We start from the raw sequence: 25,450 nt of genomic DNA, 5'->3' as shown, positions 1-25,450 counted from the left end.
CTTTACACATCACAGACTGATTTCCTACTAGATAAATCTCTCAGCACTTTTGTTTCAGAAACTTTCCCCATAGCCAGGGCTGAATCTTCCTGTGTCAGTGATTAAATATTTGCAATGGGTTCACAGAGTCAGGAAAATGCAAGGACCTTTGACTTTCAGAGCAGTGATTTCTTACTATTCTTTCTTATAGTGTCTATGTTCCTGCTGAAAATACCCACATGTCCATGTGAGTTTTCCATATATTTATTTTAAATACCTAGTCTATTCTATTGCCTAGTTTATTTCTGAATTTGGCTCTATTTATTGTTTTGTGCCTTAGATTTTTTTATTGCTATGTGCTTGAAATTTTGTATTAATAATAGAAAATAAGAAACTGAAGTAAATAGGATTTATGTGTGAGGGTGGGTATGCTTTTTATTCTACTAAACTGATAAGACTGTGAATCTCTGTGTTGGTGTGCATGTGTGTGCTTGTGTGTTTCTGTGTGTGCCTATGTGTTCACATGTCTATGTATCTATGTTAGGGAGTGAAGCCAATTTACTACAGAATGTGAGGAGGGGTTCTGATTTCCTCTTGCTTGGATGTCTTAATTGCATCACTTCCTCAAATTGATCTACTGTAATCTTTGACTAATGCTTGTCTAGTATGTTTGTGCGAGGTCTGGTTTTTGAAGGGTTTTGTTATTTTCTTTCTCCATTCTCAGCTTTGGACCTACCCTGTGCACCTGACCTTCACAGAGTGTTGTCGCTGCATACTTATCCTCTCTCCTAACACTTTTAGGTGTTTGGTACCTGGTACCTGGTCCCTGATGATTTGATGGGGGAATCCAGGTGTGGTTTCTGTAGCCCTGGTCCTGACTCAAACAAAAACCAGGAAACCTTGTGTTCCTGAATATTGAACATGGGTTTTCTCAGTGACCTGATCCTCCCCACAGTAGAAGACAGTGATCTCTTCCCAAGGAAGTTTCACAGCCAACACCACGTGCACAGGTCTTAATTCTTTCCATTTTTTCAGTCTCAATAAATCTTCACAAACCTATGATGGGAGAAAGTTAGTTGCATTGTACCCAACGGTTAAAAGTGTAAAGACTCTGAGCAGAGCTTCATTACCTACACCATTAGAGACAGGCTTTCTATGTTCTTACAACTTGCCCTCACCTTTCTTCTGAGAATTTGGTAGACATCCATGGAGAACAGTCCATGATGGGAGTAAATGCCCCTTGGCGATAGGATGGGATGGGATTTTATACTTCCCTTGGGATTTTGCACTTTAGCAAAATTTCAGAATCATTCTCATACACACAATGACATCTTCCACCTGGTAGGGAGGAGAGTCAGTTTTTGCATCCCATCTCTATTACAATGTACTTATCTTCCTTTAGGTTTCAGGTGCTCATTCACCAAGCCACCCCTTGCACAGCCATCTTCCTATGATGGTGCCTCCCTCTTTATACTTCTCTCTCTGAAAAGGGTGGGTTCAACTCCAGCACAAGGCACTGATTTTTGTCTCCAAAGGAACATTTATTTAACAGAGGCCAGAGGTAAAGACATTTTCCCTCCCTTGCCTCTGCCCATCCCCACCACACAATTCTCCATCCTCTACAGTAAGATGCCCCTTTGACCTACAAATACTTTCTGTAGAACATGATTTCCTGGCTCCTCTGGTCTCCCGAACTGTCCAGGCTTCCCATTCACAGCTCTGTGTGCTCTGTTTGTGGTAACTTCTTGGTCAGAAGCTCACTCCAGAAAGCTACCTCCTTCTGTTTCAGTCTCTCAGCTGCCTGGGTGGTGGCGCCAATCTGCAGGTACCCTTCCTTCTGGTCATACTTTGGCCAATGAGGCAACCCCTCCCCATTGGGGTTCCTGGAAACAGAACCAAATAGAATTCCACAAAGCTGCTGTATGGTTCCTACATTTCTCTAAGATTTGTGGGAATGGCCTAGTTTATCATTCTGAAGAGACTTATGTACCCTTCAGATATGGGAAGCATTCAGGTCATAACATGATGGTCAGAGGGACAAGGGTTTATCACAAGGTTTAGAAGTCCCCCCTTCAAATGAACAGCCCCAGAGTATCCCTCCTTGCCCATGAACCCTAGTCTATCTTTGCCACCAATCTCACCCATTCCGAGCAAAGTTGGCCCAGAATTTCATGACCATCTTGCTGAGGTTGGTCTCCTCCTCTGAAGCACCTTCTGCAGGAAGAAGAAGAAAATCTTTGGTGTACAAAGTGTGTTTCATGATGCAGAAGCTTCAGCATCACTTGGACTGTTAGAAATGCAGTCTTGGAACTGTCTCCATACCTACTGAGTCAAATCTGTATTTGAAGAAGATTTTGGTGAGAATAGTTGAGCTAGGATTTGGCAATGGCCATGCAGACCATCGACGAGCTGGCTGTGTTTATTTTTCATGCCCACCTGCCAAGCTGTCACAACTCAGGGTAGATGTGCCACAACCCTGGGTTTCCTCTGCCTCACAGGACTGCTGTGTCTTGGGTCTTTTCTCAATCTCCTAAACACATCCACATTTTTATAAAATCTGAAAAATATTAGAACTGCTTAAGTCTACCTAACATGGTGGCACACATCTGTGCCCCCAGCTATGCCAGGTCCATAGGTAGGAGGATTGTGGCCCATGGCCAATCTGTGGTAAAATACAAGCCCCTATCTTAAAAAATAACTAAAACAAAAAGATCTGCAGTGTGGCTTAAGTCGTATAGCACTTGCCTAGAAAGTGCAAGTCCCTGAGTTCAAACCTCAGTATGGGAAAAAAACACAACTGGAAAAGTTTTAAGAGTCAACAAATTGTGTGATTCCCAGATGGAAGCACTGGCTTGTCATGAACAGCCAGGGAAGGGGGGAGGGTCATGATTCATTTGCAACTTACAAGAGCTAAAGTATTGGGGATATTTGTTAAAGATTTTCTTTAAATATTATATTGGTAATATAAAGTATATGAATTCTAAATATATGTTTAGATTGTAGGTAGTAAACAAACATGACATCTGATTCAAGGTTGATGCCAATTCTGGCCTTATTCTCACTAACATTTTGATAGGTTATTTTGAATGGGTAATAAATAGTGGCATTCTTGTCTTTGAGCATGACAATGCAGGTGGTCCAACAATTCACTTACAGATGTCATTGGTCAGGATTCTAAGAATGACTGGGACTGGGAGCACATAAACACACATACTCCTTTCTGAGTGCTAAAAAAGGAGAAAGGGTGGTACTGCCCAATGTAGACCACCCCTGTTACACTGAATCAGGAAAGCAAGAGAGGAGGAGAAGCTTGACGAAGGCCACCAAACCAAGGCTGGAAGTCAGGCTTCCTGTCTCCCAGAATAACACCAGCAAATGACTATTACCTCTTAATAATGGGGCACCAAATACTGAGTAGATCTCATCTCCATGGTCTCCTTTCACTGTCTTGGGTTTCATGGGTGATGAGAAACTTGGGTGATACTCAAACTCATACATGTAGGTAGGGGCTCCAGCATCTGAGAAGACATGGATTCATGCATGGTACAAGTTAGCAGACACATACCTAAATGATATCTAGCCCTGTGGGAAGCTCCTGACTACCTGTATAGGACAGAAACAGAATTTAAGGATATCCCAGTGACTTCCTTGAGTTGCACAGCTAGTAGATGTGATGTGAGGTTTTAGCCAAATGTTTGTGGAACAAAAGAATGAATGAATAAAATGCATGCAATAAATACACTGGGCAGGTTTCATTGAGGATGCACTAGTGATCATTCCTTCAAGAAGATCTACAAAGTAATAGGTGTCTTCTATTCAACCTAATTTTGAGCATTTCCAGTATACTTCTCATGCATTCAGAAAACAGTGAAGGAAATCCAAGTGCCTTGTCTGAAAATGTGGATATTTATGTACAAATACAAGTAAAGAGAGAACAACGTGTCTTGTTTCTCATTACTGTATTGAGAAAAGCTATCTTTCAGAAATGAAGGAGAAAGCTAGGCATGGTCTGCACTTTTGCAATGCCAGTACTCACTCAGGAGGTTAAAGCAGGTGGATCATGAGTTCAAGGCACATCTGGGTTACATAACAATGCCCTATATCCAAAAAAAGAAAAAGAAAAGGAAAGAAAAACTTGTGGGAAAAATTAAAATCTTTCCCATACAAACAAGAGTTTATGGAATTCTTTGCCTCTATACAGGTCTTACAGGAATGGCTAAAGAGATTTCTCTTAAGTGAAACAACAACAAAAAAAAAAACTAATGAATATCAAGAAACATATGAAAGCACAAAAGTTGATGATATAAATCAAACGAAGCCATATTCAGAACACCTAAGACTGTATAACAATATGTAGAGAGTTCTATTCCCAATACAGAGATTAAAAGTAAAAAATACTACTAACAACCATAACTAAAACAAATTATCAACTATAGATAAAATAGTCATTACAAAATTATGTAAATTCTGACACCAAAGATAGAAAGTGTGTGGAGGAAGGTGAAAGTGTAGAGTTGTTGTACGCACTCAAGCTTAAGTTGTTATCAGTTGAATATCAGCTAAGTGTGAAAGGTTCTATATAAGCCTTATTCTGAGAGTCATTATGGCTTGGGGCACATGAGCATACATCCTCTTTGATGAGTGCTAGTGCAGGAGAAAACCTTTAGTCGAAGTACAAAATAATGACAGAAAGAATTCAAAGTGTATAACTACAGAAAACCATTAAATCACAACAGAAGACAGCAAGAGAATAGAAACAATTTACAAAATAACTATCAAAACCTGACAAAATGGCATTAGTAATTTCCTGCCTCTGAATAATTATCTTCAATATAAATGGATTAAATTATCCAATAAAAAGAGACTGACTACATGGGTTAAAAATAAGATCTGAGTACATATGTTGCTTACAGAGACTCACCTCACCCTTAAAGATGAACAGACTGAAAATAAAGGAATGGAAATAATTATTATACACAAAGGGAAACAAAACAGTATAAAGGTAGCTATCATTATATGGAATAGTGAACCTTGAGTTAAAACCTGTAAAAAGAGATAAGTAAAGACATTACATGTTGGTGAAGGGGTCAGTTCAGCAATATACAATATATTTTAACAATGTATTTTAAATATATATTCACCCAACATTGAAAGAAGAGACAGATTACGATGTAACAATAGAAGAGGACTTCAAAAATAAGCAGTTCACCCAGATAGAAAATTCAGTAGCAAATTTTGCATTGAACAACACTTTCCACCCAATGACCCTAACAGAATATAGAGAATATTCCACAAACACCAACAGAATACACATTATTTTCAAGCACTCATAAAACATTTCCAGAATCAATTTCATATTAAGTACTTTAAGAAGACTGAAACAAAACAAGCTTTGGGTACTTTAAAAAGACTGAAATCATAGCCAGTATCTTTTCCAACTACAATGGAATAAAAGTAGAAATCAATAGCAGGAGGAATTGTGGAAAATTCACAGAAAATAAACAACCTGATCCTGTACAACCAATGAGTCAATGCAGAAATTAAAAGGCAAGTTAAAAAGTAGGTTGAAAGTGAAAGCACAGCATATCAATACTTAAGGGACACAGCAAAAGCAGTTGTATGAGTTTATAGTAATAAACACCTAAAGAAATAACTTGAATAACCTAATGTTGTGCTGTAGAAATTAAAAGAAGAACAACTAAGCCTAAAGTTAGCAGAAGGAGGAGAATATTAAAGATCAGATCAGAAATGAGTTATGAGACTATGAAATACTACAAAAGGTCAACAAAACCAAGAGTTGTGTTATTTGAAAGATACATAAAATTGACAAAACTTTAGCTTGAATAACCAAGCAAAACAGAGAGAAGTCTCAAACAAAATAAAAAAATGAATGAGAAGATATTGTGACTGATACCATAAAAAAATGAAAGGATCAGAAGAGACTACTACAATGCATACAAATTGAATAATGTAGAAGAAAATAAATTCCTAGTCCAATAGGACCTATAAAGACCAAATCAAGACTAAATAGTTAATCTGAACAAGAAGGAATGAAGAAAGGAAGGAATAAGGAAGGGAGGGAAGGAAGGAGGAAGGAAGGGAGGGAGGGAGGGAGAGAAGGGAAAGTATGTAAAGGTCTCCAAGAGAATAACATAAAGAGAACAGACATGAAACCAGGCATGTTTTGACAAACATTCAAAGAATACAAAATGAGAAAAAGAGTTTTCTAAAATAAAAGTATTCAGAAAGGGAAAACAATATATAGGATATAAGAAAAACAGGTGAAAATTGGAGTCAAGGCTTAAATGTAAGATCAGAAACTCAAAAACTACTCAAAGAAAACATAAGAAAAATATACATGACATTTTCTGGGCCATGACTCTTGGGGCTTCAAAAGTGGAGGGACACAAACAAAAATAAGAAATGAGATAATACCAAATTAAAATGCTTCTTCACAGCAAGGAGAACAATTAACAATATGCAAAGTCAACCTACAAGTTGGAAAAAAATATTTGAAGGCATACATGCAATAAGGAATCAATATACAAACATCATAAGGAATTTATGCAATTCAATAATAAGAAAACAAAAACTCCAATAAAAAATCAACAAGGCCACACTGATGAATGAATTAAGAAAATGTGGTATTTATGTACAATGGGATTTTATACAGCCATGAAGAAGAGTGAAATTTTGCCGTTTGCAGGTGAATGGAAGTGGAGAACATAATTTTAAGTGAAGTTAGCCAAGCTCAGAGAGTCAAAGGCCACATGTTTTCTCTCATATGTGGAATATAGACATAATACAAATACAGCAATATTATGAAAAACAGGTCACACTAAGGGGAGGTCACATACGAGACAGGCAGGGTAAAAGAAGGAAGTTACGAAGGTGAATATGGTTGATATACATCCTATACAAAAATAAATATAGAATTTTTAACCAGCTGAAATCACCATAAGAAGTAGACTAAAACAGCAAGGAGAAATTAAAGGGGATGAACAAATTCAGGTTATAATACATTTATACATGGAAATGTCACAATAAAATACTCTGTATAGCTATATTAAGCAAAATAAAAGTTTTTCTTTAAACAGAGAGCAAAGAACCTCAAAAGAGATCCAGTAGAAGGGGGTAGGATATAAGGAAAGAGTATAGGAAGGTGAATATGGTAGAGACATTATGAACTCATGCATGCAAATGGGAAAATGAGACCTGTTGAAACTCTTCCAGGAATGGAAGAGGGAGGATAAAAGAGAATTATGGAGTGGGTGAATTCAATTCTGATATATTGTAAGAACTTTTGTAAATGTCACAATATACCTCTAATACAACAATACAAAATGACCCAAAAAATGGGCAAGGGACCTGAACAGACAGTTCTCAAAAGAAGACATACAAATGAATAAGATACATAACAAAAGATCAACATCAGTGATCATTAGGAGAAAACAAACTAAAATCACAATATGATATCATTTCTCCCAGTTCAAATGAAATATTTAAACAATGAAAAATAAACTGAGAACTGTGCTGTGAGTGACACGTTACAGGTGCTCAAAAATATATTCACTAAATGGGCAGATAAAAGAATAGCAACAAAAAATGAAAAATAACAAGTGTTAGCAATGATGAGGAGAAAAGGGATCCCTTTTATACTCTTGCCATGAATATAAAACATGACAAAGGTGATTCCGAGTTAAAAAAAATTACTATGTGATCCAGCAATCACACTGCTGAGTGTTTATCCCCAAAATATGAAACCAGCTTGAACAGATATCTGCACTCCCATGTTCACTGCAGCATTACTGACAAAAGTCAAGTTATGGAATCACCCTGTGTCCACCAACAGAAGAGCGCATAAATAAAATGTGGTATTTAAGTGTGATGAAATGCCATTTATCCTTTTAAACAAAGAAGAATTTTGTCATTTCTGACCACACGCATGGAAATGGAGAATATTATGCTAAGTGGAAGAACTTAGGTATAGAAATAAAATACCATATGTTACTTGTTAAGCATGGTACCTAAAACAATAAAACTCAGAAAATAGAGTAAAAAATAGCTACAGAGGCTGTGGGTGAGAAGAAAAGGGGATGATAGTGAAAGGAGAAAAATATACAGACAAGGGAAAACTTTTTGTCTTTTTCTTTCTTTTTTTTGAGCTCTCTTTCATAGTGTAAAGAATCTGCTTAGTAAGTATTGTTCATTTAAATATTGCTGAGGGGAAATAACAAGTGTTCCACAAAAATGTTAACTAGTTGAGAAGACAAATATTTTAACTAGTTGGATGTAATTATTCTACATCATATTCATAATATAACTTTATGCCACATAAATTTATACATATAAAATCCATCATTTATAGTTTTAAAGTTTTATGTGTTCTCTCTCTCTCTATCTATCTATCTATCTATCTTTCTCTCTCCCTCCCTCCCTCCCTCCCTCTTCATTTCTCTCTCAATACTTTATTGGAATGTACTCACCCTTCTCTACTTAGCAGGAGTTACTAATTCATAGATAACAGCAATTGCAGGAAGTGAAACAGTAGAAGGGGAACTACTACAGCTAGTTTATATCATATTTCAAATGCCCTGAATTTGAAAAACCTTCCAGCACTTTAAGGAGAGAGAGATGGATGAGAGAATGATTTCCCAGCTTAAAGACTTGGTGCAGGAGGGCTGGAAAAAAAGAAAGGTACTATAAGGCTCCCTAAAACAGCAATCAGAAGAGGTTACCTCCCTAGGGTGAGCTCATGTATCTCTAAAGTTAAACTCCATGTACAGCCTTGGGTCAATGTTGGAATGTCCTATCATAGACCCCAGTCTGGCCCTCAATTTGCCCATACCATTACAAACCAAGATGGACATGACCCAGCTACAGATATTAAAAATCACACCCCTCCCTCCAAGCCTACTATCTCCACTTCCTTTTGACCTTCTAGCAACCCAGTTTATAACTAGCTGTAACCTAGGAAAACTTCTAAGACTCATCTGCCAATATGTGCCTTCTAGTCTGATGTACACCATAATCAGATAAGGAGCTCTGTGGCAGATGTTGCTGGTGCCACACTCATATCTTCTATCTTGGCAGGTCAACCTGACTTCCACCTGAGCTTCAGTAGCTCTCATTGTCTGAGGGCCTCGTTTGCTTGCTAAAGACCACATGTCCATGCTCTACAGATCAAAGCACCAACCAACTAACAATCCCTTGGAATAGCCTTCAACCAAGAACAAGTGGGCACTGGAGGATGAATACCAAGGTCCCCTGCCTCTCAGACAAGACAACCCTGAGTTTCCTGTGGTATGCCCTCATCTCTGACTGCAGCTTCCTGGAATCATCTTCTAAATTAACAACTTGCATTTGGATCCTATCCATGTGGTCTGAAACTGACAGAAAATAAACAGGAAAGCCCTCTTCCCCATGCCATAAGAAATCAGTTTTAAGTCCTAACCTTCAGCAGTTTTAACACCTGAGGAATCTGGGAGCTGGTAAGTCAGTGTCTCTCTCTTCTGTCAAACTCTAGAACTTACCTCTGTGGCCACGGGACACAATCACAGATGGGATACCAATACCCATATCTGCTATCAAGTCAAGGAACATGGCTCTATTTTTGATGGGGTCGTCTGTCCCTCCTAAATACTTCTCAATGACCACTGGAATCAGATTCTCAGGCAATGTCTGAAAAGGATGAAGAAAGTCACCACCCTCATCTGTGAGCAATATGGCTTCCCAGTGAAAGCTTCACTGATGGTGATCCTATTGAGCCCTGTGCAGATCTCTCCTGAATTGGTAAAGTGGGAAAGGCAGAAACCTGGTCCTGAGTCTCTTTTTTGTCATTGAATTTGCTAGTGATTGGGGTAAGCCCTCATCCCTTGTGTCTTTCAATCAATTCCCATGATTCCCTAGATGCTTACAAGCATGGAGTCAAACGTCTGCAGGAGAAACATAGCCAACTTCGGGTCAAATTTTTCTTCAGGGGGTGGAAATCCCATCATCTGTTTAAACAATGGTTAAACATTTATAAATATTCAGGAATTCACAGGAAAACCAACCAAACCAACATGGAATAAGGTTTCACTTGTTGTATTGATGGACATAGGTCCTTCATCAAATTGAAAAAAATCTGAAAGAGATGGTTTCAAGTACATAAACTAAGGAGTACAAAGAGGATAGCTTAAAGATATGTACTTATCAGGGTATGAGGCAAAATGTTCTCCAGGCTCAAGGGGAACATTTAGGTCAGGGCCCAGGAACAGAGAATTTAGGCCATGCTTCAAAGATTCCAGTAACTAAGGAAGCCAAAATCAACATGACTGCATTCCTTTTATTCCCTCTGACGTAAGAGCTGCAGCACTCTCTGTATGTACTGACCCTGTCCAAATATTTGCACTCAGAGACCTCCATCATGACTCAGTGGCTTAAGACCATGTCCTAAGATGATCCCAGCCCCCTAAAGTAACTGCCTGAGAAATTTCAATTACTATTTTCTCCAGCCTGGTGATGGGCAGACTGGCTCCTGAACCCTCTTTTAGAGCAGTTACTTTAGAAAGCTTACCCTATCGATCCTTTATTTATTCAAAACTTTTTTCTCAAAGACCTGAGAGATTATTTAAGACAATTTTTAATCTCTTTAAAATGTAAACATTTGGGGAGCTAACTCTTGATGTCTCTATCAGTACCTCCCTAGGAAAGGATAAAGATCTAACTTCAATGAGGCCTTACTTCAACTTACAGTTTCATGTTTCCTGTCATGAAGAAAGAGGAGTCTGATTCTCTGGCTGTCTCCAGTCACATGGACTTACTCCTCACACTACAGAGCCTCCTAGATCTCACTTCAGCTTTGGAATGTTTTCAGCCTTGGTGTTAGGGATTTGAGTTCACATGACACTTAATCTTTCCCTTCTTGCTATCCTTTTCCTGAACATAACCAACCCTGCTGCTTTAACTCGTATCCATTTCTGTTTATCTTTGAAGAGAAAAGGCCACCTTCTTTCCCTTTTGAAACCTAATTTTAACCCAAAATGAAGTAACTTTTCCTGAATCTGTGCAATGAGGCACCTGACAGTGTGGGTGAACTGTGAGTCCAGATCCAATGTGGAAGCTGTTGTGCCCCAGAATGATTCTCCTGTCCCCCACCCTAGCTCCATACCCTTTGTGTATGTCTATTTTTTCCTATCTGCACAACTTTCATCTATACAGGTCTTCCCTCTCTGGACATTTCAGGATTATTTAATAAGAAAACAAAGTTGGGGAGAGGAGTTACAAGGGCTATACCATGCAGGGGCCAGTTGGGCCGTCCTGGAGAATATTTCCATGGAAATGTTCAGGGGCAGTGCCTGAACTTAGAAGGGGACTTGGATAAGAAAGAACTCATAGATCACGGGTCTAAGGATGAAGGATGCATCTGCCTAAGAAGGCTGTACATTCTCACCATTGGCATAATCCACCCAAATTCTTGTTTGTTGATTCCCACGATATAGGGGACAGTGTTGAAATTCTTCTCAGCCAGAATCTTTTCAGGTTCCTTTGGCAGCAACACTCCATCGACCACAGTTGGCATGAAGGGATGGCTCTGGGTATGACAGTAGCAAAATGTGTTTGATTTCTTGATCCAGGTAATACCTGCATCTTTCTTTCTGTTATTCTAAATGTGATGAAATCACATAGGTCCCTGTGGCTGTGCACAGTGGCCAGAGATACTCAGGGTCCTAAGAAGAGGATTAAGTTGTGAGCCTTAAAGGAGTAACTTTGGGTGCCTATCAGTGGTAAGGTGGTGGTGGTAAGGGAGGAGGGAAATGGGCTCTTCATTTTATTAATATTGTATATAATATATGTTTTAATCTGTAATATATTATATTGTCTAGACATGACCCTTGCAATTCCTAGCAGTTAAATCTGTAATGTTGTGTAAATGTTAACTAGCAAATACTGGGCAATTGCTGAAAGGGAAAGTCCAGAGTTTGTTTTCTGTGAGACTCTGGTCTAGACATTTTCATAGTCCTAGTTTTCTGTGTGAGATCTGTTTAAAGATGTACTATGTAATATAGATTTCTTACAGAGAATTAGTTACAGGTAGAATTTATTTATAATAAAGCACTAGCTGGGAAGAGCTTAATATTTTCTTGGCCTGGGTAACAAGACTATACACTTCTTTGGCTTCTGTCTCAAGCCATGCTTCCCACCATGCTTTTAAAAATTCAACATCTCATGAATCCACAAGTTTAGTTACTTTTCCATCTTTTCCACAGCTTTCTTACACACTATAGGCATCACATTACCACTCTCCAGAATGGCCTTATCTACAGATAGCAAACCTTTTCTTCATCTGTGGATGTACTATATAGTTGGCTCAACAACACTGATGTCACAGCCAGGGAAATCAGAACTCAAGCCTAAAGAAGGTTCATCTATTCCATGAATTTTCTCCACAAAACACGTCACAGCACCCTGTGCTTGGGAACCTTGGACAGCTCTTCCTCACTATGCATGAGAGCCATCTGAAGCAGAGAAATCACTTCAAACAGCAAATAACTGACAGAATTTGACACTCAGTGAACCAAAGGAGAACACTTGTCAGCATGAGCAATGAAGCAGCAAGACAGAATATTTCCTCTCTGACCTCAGAGAGGAACATGTGTATCATGGAACTCATACTTCTTAACACTCTGCACATAAGGTACAAATGACCATGAGAATATCACAAGTATTGATTTGGGGTTACAAATATATTTTAGCAAAGAAATTAATTCACAAATGCAGAACTAATGATATTTTTAGGATGGCTTCACGTATCTATCAATAGTTAAACTTGAGGTCTTTTTGATACACAGTTTTGAGGGACATTAAAGTCATCACTCATGACTCATGGTGCCTCAACTGAGACATAATCCATACTTAAGAAGATTAAAAAACAAAGACAATGTTACTCCAATAGACTGACAATGGAGAACAAGATCTGGGTGTGATAGAAAAGCTGTGCAGGCAGAGAGGGCTGTCCTATCATCTGGCAAAGGAAGCAGTTCATCTGGCCACATGAAGAAAGTGCTTTTGCCCTTTCTTGGGACAAAGGTATTGAAGGGGAAGAAAGAGGTAGAAATTTCCAAGTGGTAGGAAAGGGTTTGAGCCAAAGGACAGGTGTCACTGTGGTCTTATCCTAGGAACACCAAAGATTCCTGAGCATGGAGAGATACTCCAGGGCAGGGGAAGAGATAGGATCTTGTGTTGGAGCACATTTTTTCCAATATCTGTCCAACATAGGCCATCAGGTGTGTTTTGAAAATCTAATTCAATGGAGGTGCTATAGTTTGGACATTAAATGTCTTGAAACCCATGTTTTGGAAGCTTGGTCTCCAACCAGTGCTGATTCAGAGGTTGTGGAACTTACAAGAAACAAAGTCTAGTGAAGTCCACCAGGTCATTGGGGACACACTTTTAAAGCACAACGTCCTCCAGGCCTTGCCTCTCCCTCTCATTCCTGTCTGGCAATGAGAGGAGTGTTTTTGCTCCCACACAGGCTCCTGCAATGATGTGCCACTACTGGACCAAAGCAACAAGGCTAAACTATCATGGAATTAAACCTGCAAAACTGTGAGCCAAAACAATCTTTTCCTCATTATAGGTATTATTATGGGTATTTACTACAGTAACAGCAAGCTGGCTTACAGAAAAAGCAAAGAAATTTGTCTTAAAGGCAAGGTTAGGCTTTTAAGAAGAGGGTGATATGTTCTAATTTGTGTTTTGCACCATATACCATAGGCTGGAGTGGGGAAGCTAAAGTGGTAGCAAAAGCAGTAAATTTAGGACAGAGATATTTAGGGCTAACGTGGTGTAGCACCCACAGAGGAAAACTGACATAGGCAACCATAAAATCCACAGTGACTGCTGCTGTCCACTGAGTGGGTGCTGAAGATGCAGCATGAGGGCCACGTGCATTGCTTGCTTGAGTCAGAGAAGTCAGATACAAGTTAAATGTATCCTTCTCCCCTCTCTTTTATTCATCTCTCACATAATGTCCATCCTCAAGTCCTGTCAGCTATTTCTTCAAAAATATCCACACTCCAAACACATCTCACCACCCTCATTGCTTCAGTCTGACTGGCATAAATCACCAGTATCCTTTGCCTGTATTATTGCCACCCAGAGGCCACCAGGCTGGTCTCTCTGCGCCTTCCATGGAGTCTGTTTCCACATGGTGAGACATTTGTAAATTCATCACGTCACTTCTTGGTTCAAATTCCTCTCAACACATTCCATTTCCTGTCGAATCACAATCCAAGTCGTTTCAGTGATCAGCACCCCTCCCACCCTTACTACCTCCTCAGCCTTAACCCTGTTCAACCCTCACTGCCTCCATTTCAAACAGCCAGAAACAGAAGTAACATAAATTTCCTGCAAGCCAGCTTACTTTTCTCCTCCCAGAGCTTAACTCAGATGACATCTACTCATCAAGCCATCTTTTGACAGATTACAGAGACTGAGTCTCCCTACAGCACTGGGGAGGGAGTTAAATGGTTTTTTTTCAGTGGTACTGGGGTTCGAACTCAGGGTTTCACATTTGCCAGGCAGGCTCTCTACCTTGGGGGCCACAATGATAAAGCATTGTAAATACTGAAAAGTTACTGTTAATCTTAATTGTAAGACTTATTGTAAGCACCTCTGTTGTTAGTATAGGCTAACTTGACCACAGGCAGTCAGGCGGGGGGCTAGAAAGAAGCAGCTGGCTAAAGTCACCAGGAATCAGAAGAAGGCAAAGAGAGCAAAGACAGCAGGATGTGGGCCCAGACAGCACTCCCCCTAAGTGTGTCACCAGGATGTGGGCAAAAATGAATAAAGACCTTGTAAGAAACAAAACTAGGACCAAAATATCAAGAAGCTGTTTCCAGGGACTTGCAAACTTTACCCTAAGAACCCATAGTTGTCATAGTTACAATGGCTCAGTCTTTCTGACCATACCTGGGCAGGTCCTCTGTCTTTCTGTACCTTAATAAACTTTATCTTGCTTGCTACTCACTTGTTGTCCAGGCTTGTCATTCTTCAACCATCCCTGGACAAGAACCTGACAAGCTTAGCCTGTGTGGCATCACAATTGGTCTTTCCTGGTATCATTTTTAATGTATATTTATCCTTTGATTAAGCCAAGATTTTGGGGGATGGGGTGGTTTCACTGTAATTGATAGCTTTTAGGCTTATCTTTGGTGCCTGACTGTCTTGAGAAAAGGACTATCAGCCCAGTAGCCCGTTACTCTGCCCTCATGCCAGCACTGGCTGCATCAAACACTCCACAGACACCTTGAGGAAGCTACACAACAGCCACATTTACTTACTGCTGAAGCATAACTTAGACTCCTGAAGGCACTGTCTCCCATTTGATTGTTCAAACAGCTTACACAGGACCTTTTGCCTTTATATACCTCACTGAACCCTAGATTACCCTGCAGCTATTTCCATTCAGGCCAGAGTGATAGCACTTCCCTCTAGTGGCCCAGAAGGAAGGCTTATGACTGGTGTACCAATACTCCTTCATTGCATAAGGAACTGCTGTGTTTGGTGCAAACACAGTCCTTCATTTGCATGAAGGGCTGCCTTGATCAGTGCAGATACCCTTCCCATATCCCCTTTCTGGCTACATAAGCAGACCACCTGGAGACACTTTCCTGTGCTAGTCTTTTCTTGCCTACTTTTGATCTTCATCATTAGTAAAGCAGGCTGAGCTGGTCACATTAAGAGGGGAAATGAGAGCAGTGGAAGGAACAGCCAAGCAATAGTGGAGTGAAGGCAGTGGCAGAGGCAGAGATGGGAGCATCAGTGGAAGCCACTGATGTGAAAGTAGCAACACAAGAGGCAGTTGAAGACTTTCAAAGAGTGGTCAGGACAAAAATGATGGGAAAAGAGGCAGCAGAGATAATCAGGGACAGGAGAAGTAGAAAAAGGGTAAGAGAGGCCTGAGAGCTGAGGACAAAGAAAGATAAAAGACTGTAAATAGCCAGAGAAGAAAAACTGTGGGCCCCGATCACTGGATGAGTTCCAGAAAGCTGCGAGCTTTAAGGACCAAGGGTCTCAGACACTTTGTGAGTAAGAGGTATAGCACTTCCTGCTGTCAAGGAATGAGGATCCAAACACCCTAAGCCTTTCCTGTAACACTTCATGCTGTAGGGCTGAGGGTCCCAACACCTAAGGCCTACAAGAGAACTGTAAGGTTAGAAGACACCACCTACTGCTGTTTTCTATTGTCTGCTGCCACTACTGGCTTCTAGCAGAAGCTGTCAAGTGCTAGGACTGCTGGTGTAGCCATCAGAGACTAAGCCTTCAAAGTGATTTCTTAGAGCCATAAGCCACGGGCCTCTAAAGCCTGGAGGAATAGGCCCCTGTCTTCTCAACATTTGTTGATCTAGTTTCAGAGTCTGCCAGCCCAGCTAAGAGGTGATGAACACATAAGGTCCTCAGACTGTCAGCACTGGGAAACTTCTCCCTACCTACCCATGATTCCTATCCCTGTAGAGTGAAAGGACTCCAGCCCAGCTGATTGGTTCACCCTGACCCTGTTTATATTCAAACTATTGGCCAACTCTGTCATAATCTCCCACCTTCTTTTTTACCTAAATTCTGATCATGATGAGATACACCAAAGATGCACTATTTTATTTTTCTGCTGCCCTTTCCCCCCATACACTCTAACACCCCACAAAAATGGAAATCTACAGGAGTGCAGGGAATCTCATCTATTTCACTGCCATATGCCAACTCCTTATTCACATCTTGCCACATAGTAAGTGCTTCTTTAAACTTTCCTGAAAGGCTGAAAGTGTTTCATTTCTTCCATTTAAGGGAAGTGCTGGGATCCACTGGGAGGGAGAGAGAGGACAGGACTGTAAGATGCTGCACAGCTTATGTTAACAGACCCTGGCAAGTGTTGGGTGGGTACAATGGAAGTTTCCTAGGTGCCCTTAGGAGGATGAAGTCCTCAGGACTAGGACCCTAGACTCTGAGTCCACACAGATAACCAATCCTGTGGCCTCCAGGGAGATCTGTGCTCCTCAGTGAAGGCTCCTGAGCCCCTTAGTCAGTTATTTCTGGGTCATGAGAGTGGAAGGTTCTATTGTAGCCTCCTCCCACAGAGCCGTTTAGGAGCAGAAAATGTATGAGGGAAGAGGATAGCTTGTTCCAAAGGATACCAAGTTGCTGCCTGGGAGTCAGGAGTGGTTTTCTTGGCTGTATTACCTGGAAAGTTACTTCCCCTCTCTAGTCCTCAGCAGTATATACACAAAGAATGACTTTGATTCCATAAAAGAGAACTCTTTTATTCATAGTTAATCAGAGTTTTACAGTGTTAAGACTCAATACCTGCAATCTAGAAAGCAAAGGTACTTACCTTTTCAGAGTCTTCACGTAAATTAAACTTAAAAAGATTCTGTGAAGACAAACACAATGATATGAGTAAGAAGATCTCCTGGTATAAAAGCTGATTCTTTGAGTTGTACCCCTGAGATATTAGGTTCTCCAAACTGATTCCTCCTTGGCTGGGTCCAGGGGTACGAGGAGACTACACAGGCTCTGCAGGTTAAAGTGGGATGAGGGAAAGACAGGCACTGACAAGGGGACTGACCCTGGGACCCAGAGTCAGAGTCACTGGAGCTCTGGAGATGTCTGCTGTTTATGCTTGCCCTCCTCTTCATCCTTTCCCTCTACTTGTTATCCTTGGCAATAGTACCTCAATTTTCCTCTGGAAGAATAGTGAAAACAAGGTCAGGAATGTGGCAACTTGAGGGGAGCTGGGGCTGCAGGTGGGATACACCAGCAGGAGAGAACCTCCCCTCCCCATCTTCTCCACTCCCACTTCATGGGTTTGGGTACCTACACCTGGGGTCCCCATGTCCTTGAACATAGGAATTACTTTAAGGACAGATACATCCCGGTGTCAGTCCAACAGAGTTTACCTCCTAAACTACCGCTGAAGTTTCTAGGAGATAAGCTTTATAAGCAGATAGGATATAAGTATAGAAGTACCTATTTGTTTTACTTCCATAGGATCAATCAGCTTCAGAGGGAAGTCAATAAAGAAGAGTGGAAAGATGAGGGATAGACAAAGGTACATTCTCAATATTGTTTTCAGAGCACATGGATTCTAAGCCATCAGAGTCACATCCTTCTCCATCTGCTCCTGAACGTTCCAGTTTCCTGACGATTCTGCTACAACATTTTCTTTTTTAATGTTCAAGGCACCTTGAAATGAGTTTTCTCATCTTGCATCAGAAAAATCTAACTTCTATATGTTCTTGAAACTCCTTCCAACCTGCACTTTTCTTGGCAGTGAGTTCTGCAAGATTGCCGTGATTGCAATGCTACACTTTAGCTAACAGGTCTGACCTCTGTAGGTGCACAATAAGCAGTAAATATATGTGTTTCTCAAATTAAAATGCTGGAAGATACTCTCAGGATATATTAACCAGAGTTCCTTTTTAACATTGTCTCACATTCTAAACCTTGTTACCAGGTCTCTTTTAGAACATCACATGGAGCGGTAAGGAATGTGTGCTTCTAAAAGGAAAATGCTAGAAGCTATCATTAGTGATCCCTCCTTTGTATATTGTGGCCCCATCAGGCACAGATGTGTTTTGAGTGTGTGTGTGTGTGTGTGTGTGTGTGTGTGTGTGTGTGTGTGTGTGTGTAAATGAGAGCACTTCCACAAGATCTCAAAAAACCTCAGAAGGATCTCCAGAGATCTTGTTCTATGAATTTTCTCAAAATCATCAAGTACTCTTACAAAAGCTGCGTGTTCGTGTAACACATGGAAAATGGCTGAAATATTTGTCTTTTCTCCAGTATTAGAAAATAACTGTGAGCTGAGCATGGTGACACACACACCTGTAATCCCAGGACTAAGGATGGCTGAGTTAGGAGAATCACAAGTTTTAGGCTGCCTGGGCTAAGTAGTGACACACTGCCTCAAAAAACCAAGGAGGAGGAGAAACATCTATGTCTTAACTCTCTGACATAGATAGAGAATGGATGGATGTCAAGACCCAATACCCAAGGTTACATTGAATCAACCTGTGGATGTACAGGCAGAATACAGTGCAAGGGGCCTGTCCTGAGAGTCCAGAAGTATGTGCCAGTATCCAAAACCCAGATAGAGAGGCCAGGGCTCAGGAAACTCATGAGCTTAAATTAACACATTCTTCCTCAAACACGGTAGTTCCAGTGGCCCTGGTGCTCTTCTCTCTGTTATTTGTCTTGCTGAGTTTCTGTGTGATGCCAAACTGTCATGACCGTCCATAATCCTTCAAGGTCACTTTCCCTGAGAAGCAGACCCCTGCTGGTTGTAATGAATGTGTCTCTGCTCTGTACTCCCTCCCCGTTTAACTGGTCAAGTATGTGGCTATGTTTCTCCTTGGATAGTTCTTTTTGAGCAGGGACAAATTTCAATATATTTCTGTTGTCACCTCTCCTGATACCTCCCCTCCATATACTTAGTATGGATGGATGGACGCCTGGATGGATGGAAGGATGGATGGACTATAGATGAATGAATGGATAGAGACATAAGTATCCTGAAATCCCAACTGCTGCAGTGTCACAAAACTAGAAAGTTCAGAAACTACTGTTACAGCCTAGTTTCCAAATCAACCAACGTAACTTGTGATGCTTTCCTTTAAAACTTTGTGCTTAATATCCCCATCCTTAAAATTCATAACAGTAGTTACTTCTGGGAATATGGACTGTTTAATTCCTTAAAATACATCTGAAAATTACATTTTGAAAGAACTGAAGGATTATTATTTAATTTTTCATCATGTTGTTGAAATTTTTTATATTTAAGATATTTGACAATAAAAAAGGAAAAACAGAACTCCAAACTGGAACCAGGAGACTGACACTGTTCCTGAGAGGTGAGAAACTACCACAGGTAGTTGGTTTAGGGCCAGAGGACAGCTGAATGAATAAAGTATGGAGCCAACTACACAAGGCAAGGTTTGGTCCATAAGAATGAGCACACCTACCAACTTCAGTGTGGTCTCCAAGAGCTCCTGATCTGTCTTCTGGCGCAGGCAGTGAACCATGACCGCTGATGTGGTGGCTTTACACCCAGCAGTAATTGCGATGTGCTGCACAGACACAGGCAATAGCAGAGGTCAGGAACACAGCCTGTTCTCTCCTTCAGTGTAGATAGGGAGTGGGGGGGGGGGTTCTCTTACAAGCTTAGTTACTGAAGAGAATAGAGGAAAGATAAAAATATGCTAGATTCGTGAGTGGAGGCTCTGGGCCTCTGTTACCAGTTGGAATTTTGATATGAGCTAATTACATGATTTCTTATGATTATTTCTTGTAACGTTGGAAATGAGCACAACATTGTCAAAGTGGACTGTCTAAAGGGAGTCCCTAGAGAGTAAGAGTGTAAAGCAAGGAATGTGGGATCCCACTGTCTGGTTTAAAAACCACTGCCTCCACTCCTAGCCATTTAACCTCCATTTCCCCACTCACAGACATGGGTGATGATTGCACCTATTGTAGAAGGAGACTTAATACATGTGACATGCTCGGGAGGCTATTATGTCTCCCACACACTCCACTGCTGAACTTCAAGAAGTCTGAATAACATGATTCATAAGAAGAAGGTTCAAAAATTGTGGAATGTGAATTAAATGTGAGCCCTGAAAATGCACTTCTTGCTCAGCCATTCTCACCTCAGGGATTCCTTGAGCATCTCAGATAAATCACACAGGAAGAAAGACCCCTGAAGATTCCAGGACAGCAGAGGAAGGGTACCACACCATCCAGGGTGAGACCTACCTCAGCCAAGGGTCTGACATTCTTCCCAAACAGAACAGGAGTCAGGGCTACACCACTCTCAGAAATGGCCCTATGGAAGAGGTTCTTGGCCAGAGGAGATAACACCTGGCAAGGGAAAGGAGAGGAGGAGAATTGATGCTCACAGGAGGGGTCAGTGACTCTCTCAATCATTAAGACTCCCTCCACCTGCTCTTCTATGGGACTCTGGTGATCTGTGGACATGACAGATTCTCATCCATTCCAGTCTGCATCCCAGATCCACCTGGTACACTCTTCCTCAAGAAAATGTCATGAAGATAACATCATAGCTCAAAAGTAGGGGCAAAACAAGAAGGATATGGCAAGTGTCCATTGTGGTAATCAAAAGTATTAGAAGAGAGCTTGCCATAAAAAGAACTATGACATGACTCAAGTGGTAGATCATCTGCCTAGCAAGGCCAAGGCCCTTCGTTCATACCTCAGCACAGGAAAAAAAAGACAAAAAAAAAACTACTATAGAGAACATGGAACAACTAGAATTCTCATATATACTGAGAATTTTCATAAATTGGTAGGACTTTGAAGCTGTTGGTATCTACCACAAGACATGTATAATGATATATAGCATCACTTTTGTAACAGTCAAAAAATGGAAACTATTCAAATGCCATGGATATTTTAAATGGATACAAAATGAATAAATAAATTGCAGAACATTTAGCCTCCTCCTCCCAAAAAAGAGGACAGCTTGGTAATTCCTAGCTACAAATTCAATTTCAGCATTTCCATTACTCACAATTTATCTTATGAAAACAACCACTTGGAGTTCTATCTTAGTGGTAGAGTGTTTGCAAGACAAGCCCAAGTCCCAGACTACAACACTCAGCAACACGAAAAAGTAACATAATTGCTCATGAAATTAAACAAAGATACCTAAAGTTATCATGCTATTTATAGTATCAAAATTGGAAATAACCCAAGGTTCTAATATCAGGAGATTGGAAAAATATTTTTTTCATTCTTACCATGCAATACTGTGAAACTGTAAAAGCTAATGTTATACAAGAATGTTTCATGTTTAGGAAAATATTTATACCACACTACACATTTTTCTTTGTAACAAAAACCCCACAGAAGTAGATTACAGTGAGACAGAGAGAGTGTGAATGGAGAGATAAAGATAGATACATGATAAATAGATAAATGATAGCTAAAACTGTGGTTAAAGACTAGAGGAATACATATCAAAATATACACAGTGACTATATCTGGGTAGTGGAATTTTGGATGACATTTTTCCTGTGGGTTTATCTATATTTTTCTTTTTTTCTCAACTTCAAAATAAAATTTTGAGTGTTTACCTCTGGGAATTCAACAAATGCGTGTTTGAAGAATACAGTACTACAGTACTGAGATGATCCCTTGCTCAACTGTAAAGTAGCTGGAGGGTTACTAATGGCCCCAGAACCCTCATAGTTACCCTCAGTGTTGTCCCCACCCCCAACCCCTTGCCCAATTCCATCTCCACACCAGCAAGATGACTCAAGCTGTGTCTGTGGCCCACAACACTTGTCCCATCCCACCCCATTCCACTTTTTATCCTTAATTCTCACCAACCTCTCTAGCCCACCTCATCTTTCAGTCCCAGAGATTGCTGTCCTCCCTTTTGGCCATAGGCAGCCATTTGGCTACCTCAGAGGAAGCCCATTCTGCTCTCAGTGCTGGCATCTCCTCAACATGTACATCTTCCTTGGATCCAATTAATGACACCTATTCTCCCTTATATCCTTCTGTCTTCCCTATTATAGTCTATACCCAACACAATCCCATGAGATGTACATTGAATCCTAATATTAAAATGATAAGGAAGGGAAAGAGAATTCAGACAAGTGAGGAGAAGAGGACTGTCACTTCTACCCCAGGACATAAAGCTCTGAACTTCCTAGGGGCAAAGGAGAGTTTGGGCATTGGATCTCCATCATCTGAGGCTGTGCAGTGAGTAGAGTCAACCTAAATTCAGGTCTTATAAGCAGTGGTCCCAGAGGTCGCATCACTGACCACATCAAGCCTGGATCTGGGGCCCGGTGTCAGGAATACTTACAAGAACAGAGACACTTTCACCTCCTGCTGACTCTCCAAAGATGGTCACAGAGCTTGGGTTTCCTCCAAAATTGGCAATGTTGTCCTGAACCCAACGCAGTGCAGCCACCTGGTCCAAGTGACCCCAGTTCCCCCTGCTGTGTTCATCCCCTGTGCTGTAAGACAAAACGGGTGAGATTGGGACAGAGTTGTCATGGCATGATTCTCAGAATCACAGGTGGGCAGGGCTCTGGGTGAGCCTTCCAGAATAAGGGTGGATGCTGCATCCTGAAAAAGTTGTCTCCCCCTTGCCTCTCATTCTGTATAGGGCTCTACTTTCATTCTTCCAAGAACTGTTTAGTGAGGATCCAGTGTGTGTTCTACTCTGGTCTAAGAAGAGTTAGAGCACATCTGAGAGCAAAACAGGCAAAATCTTTTACTGCACTAAGCTCACACTGCTGACCATAAGCAGAAAGATCTATAGTGTCAGCTAGGAGAGAACCCCAATCAGCTGAAGAAAGAGCAAGTGTGGACTGTGGGGTAGTTTTTCAGTTCTCATGACCAGGGAAGAACTTTGAGGCAAGGGCATTGGGCATTCCAATAAGAAAGTCATCCAGCTGAAAAGAAACAGCAGGTATAAAGGCCATAGGAACAACACTATGAATGCAGCTAATGTGAGGATACAGGAAGAGAAGTGCTGAGGGGCCTGAGTGAAGACTTTTATGTCATTGTACTTAACAATGGATCCTCTGGAGAGGCACACATGCCCCAGTCTATGTCTCAGAGATCATGCTGGCTACTGTGTAGAGCAGTACAATATTAAAATAGCAGGTTTAGCAGACAGAAAGACCAATGGATCAGAATAGAAGATCCAGACATAAGCCTATACATCTATAGCCAGCTGATCTTTGACAAGGGAGCCCAAAACACACAATGGAGAAAAGACATTTTCTTCAACAAATGCTTCTGAGAAAACTGCATGTGGGATATCCACATGCAGAAGAATGAAACTAGATCCCTGTCTTTCACCCATACCAAAATCAATTCAAAGTGGATCAAAGACCTTAATATAAGGCCTGAAACTTTGAAACAACTCCAAGAAGCAGAAGGAAATATACTAGAACAGATAGGTATAGGGAAAGACTTCCTAAGCAGAACTCCAAAGACCCAGCATCTAAGAGAAACAATGAACAAATGGGAATGCATTAAACTAAAGAGCTTTCACACAGCAAAAGAAACAATTAACAGACAAGAGACAGCCCATGGGTGAAACTCTTTGCCAGCTACTCATCCAACATAAGTCTAATATCCAGAATCTACCGGGAATTCAAAAAACTCAGCCCCCAAAGAAAGAATCAACAGTCCAATGAAGAAATGGGCACATGAATTAAACAGGGAATTCTCAAAGGAAGAGGTACAAATGGCCAGTAAATACACGAAGAAGTGTTCAGATTCCCTGGTTATAAAAGAGATGCAAATCAAAACAACACTTAGATTTCATCTCACCCCAGTTAGAATGGCCAGAATCAAGGGTAGTAGCAACAACAAATGCTGGGGAGGATGTGGAAAAACAGGAACACTTACACACTGCTGGTGGAAATGCAAATTAGTAGAATCATTATGGAAAACAGTATGGAGATTCCTCAAAAAACTAAAGATAGAATGACCATGCGATCCAGTGAAACCACTCCTGCCCATCTACTCAAAAGAATGTAAAACAGGATACACAGTAGAGACACCTGTAAACTGATGTTCATAGCAGCACTATTCACAATAGCTAAGCTCTGGAAAAAAAACAGATGCCCTGCAACTGATGAATGAATCAGAAAATTATGGTATATATATATATATATATATATATATATTAGCCACAAGGAATAATGACATGGAGTTTGCAGATAAATGGGTGCAAATGGAAGACATCATGTTAAATGAAGTTAGCCAGGATCAGAAACACAAAGACACCTGTTTTCTTTCATATGTGGAAGATAGATCCAAAGATAAACATATACATAAAAACAAACATGAGCATATACAAACTCACTTGTAGAACAGTTTGTAACATTGGAACTACTCTATGGAACTCAGGGAAACAAAGAAAGGAAAGAGAATGATAGAGCAACAGTAATATCACAAACCACAAGATGTGAAGGTAGGAGATATAAGAATGTGTATTGAAAGGTGTTGAAAAACAGGGGGTGGGAAGTAAAGAGGTATGAGAGAGTATTCTAAGGGATGGAACAGACCAAAGTTGAGCACACTCACAGAGGGCGTACATTGAGATACACTTCGGAATGTCAACTCAAATATTAGTTATGAAAACCAGGACTTTAAAATAGGCATAGTGTTTGTGGAGGCTGGGGTACTAATGGGAGGGGAGAGGGAGAACTAAGGAGATTAAGGTGACGGTATATGGTAGATGACTTCATATACCTATTTGAAACAGAATTAGAAAACCTCTTGCAATTGCTTTAAGTGGGGAGAGGAGGGGGCTGAGGGTGAGAGGTGATGTAACTAATGCACAATATAAGTCTAATCAGAACTGTCACTATGAATCCCCCCATATTATAAATGTATCCTAATAAAAATATGTGTTAAAAAAGCAAGTTTAGAAAGTAAGTGG

At 40.6% G+C, this 25,450-nt stretch overlaps 1 protein-coding gene across 3 annotated transcripts in view; it reads right to left on the bottom strand.

Annotated features, from left to right (window-relative positions):
* Positions 1–1,499: 1,499 nt before the first annotated feature.
* LOC109694658 (carboxylesterase 1E) overlaps positions 1,500–25,450 on the bottom strand; it is a 34,076-nt gene continuing 10,125 nt past the window's right edge. For all 3 annotated transcript variants that reach the window (XM_020176743.2, XM_020176746.2, XM_020176744.2), the window contains 10 exons: positions 22,850–23,003; positions 20,770–20,874; positions 19,980–20,084; positions 17,351–17,389; positions 11,414–11,554; positions 9,897–9,977; positions 9,513–9,660; positions 3,366–3,497; positions 2,121–2,193; positions 1,500–1,862 (listed from right to left, as the gene is read on the bottom strand). In XM_020176743.2, the coding sequence (XP_020032332.2) occupies positions 1,691–1,862; positions 2,121–2,193; positions 3,366–3,497; positions 9,513–9,660; positions 9,897–9,977; positions 11,414–11,554; positions 17,351–17,389; positions 19,980–20,084; positions 20,770–20,874; positions 22,850–23,003 (1,150 nt within the window). In that variant the 3' untranslated portion in view covers positions 1,500–1,690. The remainder of the gene's footprint in view (positions 1,863–2,120; positions 2,194–3,365; positions 3,498–9,512; positions 9,661–9,896; positions 9,978–11,413; positions 11,555–17,350; positions 17,390–19,979; positions 20,085–20,769; positions 20,875–22,849; positions 23,004–25,450) is intronic.

This window comes from Castor canadensis, chromosome 15 (assembly GCF_047511655.1).
Source record: "Castor canadensis chromosome 15, mCasCan1.hap1v2, whole genome shotgun sequence".
Lineage (NCBI taxonomy): Eukaryota > Metazoa > Chordata > Mammalia > Rodentia > Castoridae > Castor > Castor canadensis.
Note: the sequence above shows the minus strand (reverse complement) of the source record. Positions and strands in the feature narration are given on the sequence as shown.